This window comes from Jaculus jaculus, chromosome 1 (genome assembly GCF_020740685.1).
Source record: "Jaculus jaculus isolate mJacJac1 chromosome 1, mJacJac1.mat.Y.cur, whole genome shotgun sequence".
NCBI lineage: Eukaryota > Metazoa > Chordata > Mammalia > Rodentia > Dipodidae > Jaculus > Jaculus jaculus.
In genome coordinates, this window is record NC_059102.1 from 202,982,830 (window position 1) to 202,992,155 (window position 9,326).

At 44.9% G+C, this 9,326-nt stretch overlaps 1 protein-coding gene across 1 annotated transcript; it reads left to right on the forward strand.

Moving 5' to 3' along the window:
• Positions 1 to 357: 357 nt before the first annotated feature.
• Ing2 (inhibitor of growth family member 2) lies at positions 358 to 6,973 on the forward strand. Its single transcript, XM_004657107.2, has 2 exons — positions 358 to 568; positions 4,571 to 6,973. The coding sequence occupies exons 1-2, from the start codon at positions 388 to 390 to the stop codon at positions 5,239 to 5,241; spliced, it is 852 nt and encodes a 283-aa protein (XP_004657164.2). The 5' UTR covers positions 358 to 387; the 3' UTR covers positions 5,242 to 6,973.
• Positions 6,974 to 9,326: the final 2,353 nt, after the last annotated feature.

Here is a 9,326-nt window from a genome sequence, read left to right on the forward strand (position 1 = left end):
GAGAGCCGAGCTACGGGGCGGCACCAGTAGTAACGGGGGACTCCGAGGGGGACAGGAAGTGTCAGTGCCCCTGAGGCCGGCTCTAGCTCGGCCGTGGGGCGGAGTGGGGGGGAGATCCCCGCTGCTGTAGTCTTTAGGAAGGGCGGAGGGTAGGAGGGAGCCGCGATCTCGCCCCGCCCCTGAGCTTCTTACCGCGGGGGCGGGGAGTAAGGGCTTCTTTTTTGGGGGGGAGTGGAGATCGGGGGACTCGGCGGTGCCCTGTCGAGCGGCGGCCGTGTCCCCGCGGCGGGCGCCGAGCTACTTAGCGGAGAAGCCGCGGCGCGGTGGCTGTCGCATGTGTGGCCGCTGGATGCGGAGGCGGCGGCGGCGGGGAGCGGCGGCGGCAGGATGTTAGGGCAGCAGCAGCAGCAGCAGCAGCAACTGTACTCGTCGGCCGCGCTCCTGAGCGGGGAGCGGAGCCGGCTCCTCACCTGCTACGTGCAGGACTACCTGGAGTGTGTGGAGTCGCTGCCCCACGACATGCAGAGAAACGTGTCCGTGCTGCGGGAGCTGGACAATAAATATCAAGGTAGGGGGTCCCGGCGGGGGCGGGGGCGGGGGCGGCCTTCCTCCACCTGATCTGCCTGCCGCGGACCCTCCGGAGCCGGCCTGGGGAAGTGCCACTTTCTCTTGTCTCCCGTGACAGTCCCCCCTCCTGCCCGAGTGCGCAGAGGGAATCTAGTGTGTGGGACGGAGAGGAGGGACTGGAGACTTGCTTCGGCGTCCCTTCCTTTCGCGGCTGCGGCCGACTAGGACTTCCGAGGTGGTCTCGGAGGGGCGGCCGCCCGCCGGCCCCCCGCTGCAGACCCAGCGGCTGCAGCTGCTGTGGCGGGGAATCAGCCATTTTAAGCGAGCATTTGTTCCGGCGCTCGCTGGCCGGGTGTCCAATCCCCTCCTTCCCGGGCTACGGAGTGAGTGGCCCTCAGGACGGGCAAGCGGGGGGCGACTGCGGCCAGGCTCGCGCTGAGCCGGGGTGCGGGACCTGCCTCGTCCTGGTCCCCCCACTGCCCCCACCCCCGAGAGCAGATGCATTGGAACGTGCGGGGAGGGGGCTGGCGGCGGGGGCGGACCCGGCAGGGGAACGTCCCTCCCTCTGCGCCCGGGCTCCCGAGGGCAACAGTCGGTGCACTCCTGTCTCTCGCCCCGGGGAAAGTTCCGGGCCGCCCCTTGCCGCAGCCCTTGCTCCGCATCTGCCAAGTGGTTGAAAGGGGGAGGGGTCCCCGCTGGGAAAGGCGGAGAGGGGGTGTGTGGCGGGGAGGGACCCCCGGCTGGGGGCGGGACTCGCGGGTGTGACGCATGGTGGGCGGGGCCGGCGCGGCCCGTCCCATCCCCCCGCACCCGGCACGTTGCGGGAGGGGCGCGGGCGTGCGGGCGGAGGGGCCCCAGCCGAGCCGGGCGCTGTTGGCTTGTGATGATTTGAATCTTTCCACCCCGTGAGTCCCGGCGAGGGACCCTGCCCCGCCGCCGACCGCGGCTCCGCGTCGGTTCCGGGCCCGTGTGTCACTTCCGGGTCCCTGGAGGAAATGGGTTCGTTGACTGGGCAACAGCCTGGCGTCCCTTCTGCCCTGGGTTCCTCCTGTGGCGAGTTTGTGAGGCGAAGACCCGGCCGGGGAGTCAGCCTCTCAGCGTCGTCTAGTGTCCACCTTTCGCCTGCTCCGAGCACCGGGGAAGTTGAAGCGGGGACACCGCTGCCCTTTACTAACCCCATGTAGAAACAGCCATGTGGACTTTCACGACAACTCGGAGCCATTCTGCTCCTTAAGACACGTCATTAATCTGTGACTTAGGGAATCCAGCCCTTGGGGCCAGTTTTTGGCACTTAAGTGTTTGATCATCTGTAAGTCTGTTTTCTGAATCTGGGGAGAAGACAATACTGATGGTTTATTGTGTGCCAGTTGTCGGACCAGGTCCAAAACGTGAATTGTTTATGAGCGCTAGGAACCGAATCCAGGGCCTTATGCATGCTACGCAAATGACCTGTCATACTCTCCACCCTCCATCCTCCACCCTCTACCTTTATTTTTTAAGTGAGTGCTGGGGGCTGGGAAGATGACCAGCTGTTAAAGCCACCCAGACACAAAAAGTGGGGCAAGTATCTGGTGTTCGTTTGCAGCAGCAAGAGGCCCTGGCCAGCCCATACACGCACATACTCAAACATTTTTAAAAAATAGAAGTGAGAGCTGTCCTGTGGTATTTTTTTTGCTCATGGAGCACATAAACATACATGAATGGTAACATAAAAGTGAGATCCATGTGTTTAAGAACTTTACAGCAAAAGGTAGTTTTTAAGATGATAAGATTTGCGAATCACATATATATTTCAAGGTAGGGGCTCACTCTGTAGTCCAGGCGGACCTGGAATTCACGATATAGTCTCAGGGTGGCCTCAAACTCACAGCGATCCACCTACCTCAGCCGCCCAAGTGCTGGGATTAAAGATGTGCGCCACCACACCTGGCTTTTTTTTTTTTTTTAAGGTGCAAAAGTTAGGCTATTTTAGATTGTGAGGGGCTGGGTAAATGCTAATTTTCTTTCTTTTATTACTTAAGGTGTCTTCAAAATGTGAATTATCTCATGCATAGTATCTTTGTGCAAAGATGACATGAGTAGGTTCTAACCTGAGTGAGAAATAATTTAAAATGAAGTTTATCTTTCTTATAATTCTCAAATTGTTTTGCATCTAACAGGAAACTAATGTCTGTTTCTGTAGAAAAAGCAAGTTCCCAGTAAATCCACTGTATGTCTACCTGAGCAGATAGGATAGATTTTAACTGTGTTCAAAAATTATGGATTGCAAGTACAAGTGCCCTTAACTGTGGTGGCCCTGTTGTCCTTCAAATATAATATCTGAAATTTCCAGGGAAGTGCTAACCCATAGCATTTGTGCTAAATATTTGCTTTGTGTTACCTTACTTTCAGATGACCCTAGGCTGTGTATTGAACTAGTTTAACATCCCTGTCCTCTGTAGTGACAATTGGAATATAAAACACCAGTATGGCATATAATGGTAATAACAGTGGAGTATAAAATAATCCTATGCTGTATAGCTTTAAAAATTAGTTAACGTGGGCTGGAGAGATAGTGGAATGGTTAAGGTGCTTGCTTACAAAGCCTTATGACCTGGGTTCAGTTCTCCAGTACCCACATAGTGCATGCATCTGACGTTTGATTGCGGCAGCTAAAAGCCCTAGCACACATCCCCTTTCTTGGAAATAAGTAAATAAATAAATAAAATACTTTTTTAAAAGTTAGGATTCACATATGACTAAGAACATGCAATTAAAAAAATTAGTTAATGTTTATTTTTCCTTCCCTAGTAGGACAGACCTCTATCAGGTAGCAATATATCTTCTAAGGATAAGAAAAACAAAAACGGATTTGAATAAAAACTAGCATTAAGTAGTTTCATTTCTTTTTTTTTTTTTTTTTTTTGAGATAGAGAGATGGAGAGGGAGGCTTTACGTGGGTACTGGGGAATCAAACTAGGCTGTTAGACTTTGCAAGCAAGGGCTTTTAACCACTGAGCCATCTCTCCAGACCCTCATGTAAATTTTTGATGACATCTGAAACTATGCTCTCAGGTTTATGCACATGTTTTAGAGACTCGGTCATTATTTGATTTAAATGTGTCACACTTGCTATACAATTAAATCAGCAGTTTCGAAAAGCTTAGAAATGACTGCTGAGTTACCCACAAAGACAGAGTTGCCCAATGCTGACTTCACTGTGTTTGTAGTGGCTTGGGTCAGTGAACTGACAGAAATAATGGGCCTACTCTGGAAGTAGTTTTGATTTTCAGAATTTCCCATGTGATGCTAAAATAAAAGAGCCATTAAAATAAAATGATGGGATGCTAAGAGATGCTGATGCCTGTTCTTTTAAAGAATAGGGAATAGCTCAGTGAATAAAGTGCTAGGCGTATAAGCATGAGGATCTGAGTTTGGCTCCTCAGAACCTACACAAAGTGCTGGCTGTGATGGTGCACACTTCTAATCCCAGTGGTGGGGAGGTGGAAACAGGTGAACCTTATCCTTACTTGCTAACTAATCTAGCCAGATTGGTGAGCTTTAGGTTCAGTAAGAGACCATCTCAAAAAATATGGTAGAGGAGCTGTGGAAAGGGCTCAGCACATTTAAAGGAGCTTGCTTGCCTGCTTGCTGGCCTAATTTCAGTTCCCCCTTATTCGCATAAAGGTCCATGCAAAGTAACACATGTGCCTTTGATCCCAACACACGTGTATCAGTGAGAGGCACAGCCTCTTTGTGTATCTGCCTTTATGTGGGTACTGGGGAACTGAACCCAGGATGTCAGGCTTTGCAAGTAATCATCTTTAATTGCTGAACCACCTCTCCAGTCTGCATTAGTTTACTTTCAAGTCATCCATCTTATTGGATAATTTGTGTGGACTTTGTATGAGGAACAATCTTTTTAATATATACATACTGTAGAGGAATGTGATTTCATGATTTAATTCTAACTTGAAAATGTTATACGTGCTACAATGGTCTCCATTTTCTTTTCCTCCTCTAGAAACATTAAAGGAAATTGATGATGTCTATGAAAAGTATAAGAAAGAAGATGATTCAAACCAGAAGAAACGCCTACAGCAGCATCTCCAGAGAGCATTAATCAATAGCCAAGAACTGGGAGATGAAAAAATTCAGATTGTCACACAAATGCTTGAATTGGTGGAAAATCGAGCACGACAAATGGAGCTACATTCCCAGTGTTTCCAAGATCCTGCTGAAAGTGAACGAGCCTCAGATAAGGCCAAGCTGGATCCCACTCAACCGGAAAGGTCATCCAGAAGGCCACGCAGACAGCGGACCAGCGAGAGCCGCGATTTATGCCACATGACAAATGGCATTGAAGACTGTGATGATCAGCCACCTAAAGAGAAGAAATCCAAGTCAGCTAAGAAGAAGAAGCGCTCCAAGGCCAAGCAGGAAAGGGAAACGTCACCTGTAGAGTTTGCCATAGATCCCAATGAACCTACATACTGTTTGTGTAACCAAGTGTCTTACGGAGAAATGATAGGATGTGACAATGAACAATGTCCCATTGAGTGGTTTCACTTTTCATGTGTTTCACTTACCTATAAACCAAAGGGGAAATGGTATTGCCCAAAGTGCAGGGGAGATAATGAGAAAACAATGGACAAAAGTACTGAAAAGACAAAAAAGGAGAGAAGATCGAGGTAGTGAAGGCCATCCATATTTTAAAAGGGTTACTTGTCTTTTATATAATTCGTTTACTTTCAGAAAATGTTTTAGGGTAAATGCATAAGACTATGCAATAATTTTTAATCATTAGTATTAATGGTGTATTAAAAGTTGTTGTACTTTGTCTGTGACCTTAATTTTCTGCACTGAATTACCAAATATTTTAAATCAGGTGGTCTTTAGATTGCCTGGTGAAGGAAGCAGGGAACAGGGAGAGAGTGGTAAGAGTCAGAGACACTTCCAGAACCATGCCTATTTCATTTTCACCTAAAACAGCAATATTTTTTGGGTAAACACAAAAGTTTTGCTAACATTTTAGTTCTGTTTGCAAAAGCAATTTTAGATATTCTTGAATTTCTCTCTGTCAAATTACCTTGGGTAAATTTCAGCTATGAACACTATTCTATTTGGAGCTGCTTCTTACCTAGCCCCATTTATCCACATACTTGTTACTTTCTAGTCTTCCAGACCCATAAGGAAGGAACTAGAGATAAGAATAATTTGGGATTCCATGTGGAATACTGTGCTCTCATTAGAGTATTTGCTGCTGTATTTTTCCTTGGTAGCATTTTGATACACAGTCTACAGCAGCCTTTGTAAATGCCTTGCTGCTTCTTCAATATAACTTCAGTGCTCAAGAAGGGAGTTGTTTTGTGTTTTGTTTGACTTACTTGGGACAAGTGTTTGGTTGGGATACAAAGAAATGCTGCCATTGGCTCATATTAGCAAGATTTGGATATTTAGTATCATGGTTCAAATGATGAAAACAATGCCTCAGACTTGTCAGTGGAAAAAGGGCATTACACTAGTCTTTAAACATTACCTTTTATGTCAGGCAGTTGTTTTAAATAGTTTTGCTTGGGGTCTAGAGTTTTATTTCTGCCTCAATTGGTGATTATACATTATTTAAATAATAGTGTATTTACCTTAACTTTCTGATATTGGTGCTGTTTGATGTTTTCATGTTTATTGACCTAATTTCATTATAAAAATACAATTAATAATGTATTTGTAAATTGGATTTTCTAAGAGTCTAATATTTTAAGGGTAAGCATCTTGATGGATATATATCCATGTGTTTGGAGCAACTTTTTGTTTTGGGGGGACAGCAGATTGACAGTCTTTTAAACTGATGTATAACATACTTTTTATTCCTTGTTTCTTCCTAATTTGATGACCTTGATTGTTTTTGATTAACATGTGAAAAATCCCATCTGCTTGTTTGGGGAGGAAAAATTTTTTTTTTCTTCAAGTTCCATGTGAGTTTTAGGTATGTCATTTCATGTCATCTGAGTGTCAGGTCACTCGTAAAATGAGTTGGCTTAAATATCTCCAGGGTTCTTTGCAAGCCGTAGTATTGAAGTATAGTCAAAGATTCTGGTAAATGGCTTGATTTTTTTTTTTTCCTTTCATTAATGTCCTCTATTCTGAGGAATGAAAACAGTTTAAAGTGAGCTTGGAGATGGTGGGCAATGCACAATGTTTGATTTTAGTCCTAAGAATATTTTAATTGATGACTATAGCCAGTTGATAATTCTACTTAAGGAAGCAGTATTATCAGATAGCATGATTAAGAACTTTACTGTACTTTGGTGAGTTGTAAAGAAACCCTTTTTTCTCTTGAGAATATAGCATTTTGATTCAGTGATTATGGCCTATTAAAAATGTAGCTATTTAACTGACACCATTAAAAACAACAGAATGTGCAAAACCCCTGAAAGCCTTCAGATGTGACTTATATGAAAGTCACCACTTTTTCATCCACGAGTTTGCCTCAGCATATAAGAGAAAATAAAATGAACATCTTAATAGAAGTGCCTAAGTTTGTATTAGACTTTGAACAGACAGACAAATCTGGAAGATGTGCTCTCTTTCAGGTCTAATGTTCAAACAGCACATTGTTATGAATTAACTTTTATTTTCTGTACTACGTCACAGCATTATGATGGGATTTCTTGTGCTCTAGATCTCATATACTGTCTTAAAGTTTCCAACTATTGTATGCCAAACTTCTCTCACATTGGAGTTACTTCACTAGGTTTAAAACATGTTGATACCTAAGCCTCAACCCCAATGATTATGATATTATTAATTTGAAATATAACTTCAGTAGTAGAATTTTTTTTTCAAGGTAGGGTCTCACTTTAGTTCAGGCTGACCTGGAATTCTCTATGTAGCCTCAGGGTAGCCTCAAACTCACGGTGATCATCCTACCTCTGCCTCCCAAGTGCTGGGATTAAAGGCATGTGCCACCATGCCCGGCAACAGTAGAATTTTTTTAAAAGATCCCTAGTCTGCTGTATAGAAAAGATTTGGAATCACTTCCCCATTTTGAAATTTTCAGCCATTGAAAACCCATGGATTGTCAACTACCTTTTGTAACACGGAAGCAAGCAAGTGTATGCAAGTCCGTGAGCATTTATTCCCACTCCCAACAGTTCCACTAATAATACTTGAGTGCTGCCTGTGTATACCAGGTACTACTCCACACAGCTGTGATAGGAAAAGAAAACCCCCCCCACTTGACCATTCAATCTAGCTGAAAAGTCAGATGTATCCAGTGTCAGGTAACAAGTGATTCCATGAAAGTAAAGATGGAAAAATGAAAGAAAGGTGAGTACTAAATAAATGATTTGAGAAGGTCTGTAAAGAAGTAATCAGACCCCCGAACGGAATTAAGAAAGTGTGGCAATCAAAATTCTGGGAGAGGAAGTAGAGCAGTGTGGAGGTAGCTAACAAATGAAGGCTATGAAAGCCATGGTGAAAATTTTGGGATGCTACTAAGGATTTTGATCCATGGTCTGATGTTAGAAAGATTATTCTGGATACTGTGCACAGAACTGTGGGAGCATGGGTGAAGTAGGGAAATTTGGAAAACTCAGGGGTCTGCTTCCCACAGTGCTGTGGTGGCTTGGACTAAGGTATTAGTGATAGAAAGGCCATCAGTTGGTATCTGTTTTAAAGGCACAGCCAACAGGCCTGGCCTAAGGATTGGAAAGCAAAGTGAGGACAAAAGTGACTCGAGTTTTTGGTCTGGTCAGGGAAATGAAGATGTCTGGTTCCTTTGTGCCTGGCTGTGAGAAGTCTCTCAGATTTCTAGGAGAATCCCATATGTAGTTCTAGGTATGGTAAGTTAGGGAAGGGCCGAGTTGATAAACATTTGGCAGGTCAGCTCATGAATGGAGTTTTAAGTCATGTGACTGAATTAGTACTTCTCAAATTTTTGCATGAGTTACTTCAGTTTGTTAAAATGCCTGGGTCTGGTTCTGGGCCTGAGATACTGCATTTTCAACAAGGTCCTTTGATGCTGTTGTTACTGCTGCTGCTAGGGGACCCATATGTTGAGTAGCAATCACACGGAAGAGGAAGGAGTCTGCCCTCAGGTGTCCCAGCATTGAAATGGGAACCAGCAATGGAGTTTTCTGAGAGCTTAAATAAGCCAAAGAACTTATACACTAGAAACAGAGTTTGGAGAAAGAAGTCATGAACTCAGGTGTTCAAACAAGGTGAGACTGGAGAGCTAGTGGATTGTTGCAGACTTTAATAAGTTGCAAGTTGGCAGGGATGGGAAGGGGTTGAAGGCCTGCTTTAAAAGAGCTATGAGCAAAGGAGAATCAAGCCATGCCAGGACTACTGTATGGACAGCTCAAGCTTTGATGTAAAAGGTAGCTGCAGCGTTTTAATTCACTTACCCAAGTATTCATTTTGCACCTGTTGGCAAAGCATTGTGTTAGTACTGGAACAAAGCAGTGACTGAGGACAAAATAGGCAATTGAACAATGCTTGGGCTCTGGAGTGAGGGCAGGGAAAAAACAGGCCAATTTTGGAACTGGAAGAAAGGTGCTTTGCTGGTGAATAGCTGAAGGGGGGGGGGTGTTAGAAGTTTAGGAATAAAGGTATATATGAAAGGACATGGTTCAGGAATGAACTGTGGTTACATTGAGGGCTTTGGTCATAACTTCAGATGAGTTGATGCATTCTGTTGTCTGGATGGAGGTATAAAACAGATAAAACGTAACTTAAAATTCCAAAAGCTCAGAAAAATTGTGCCTTCCTAGCCATCT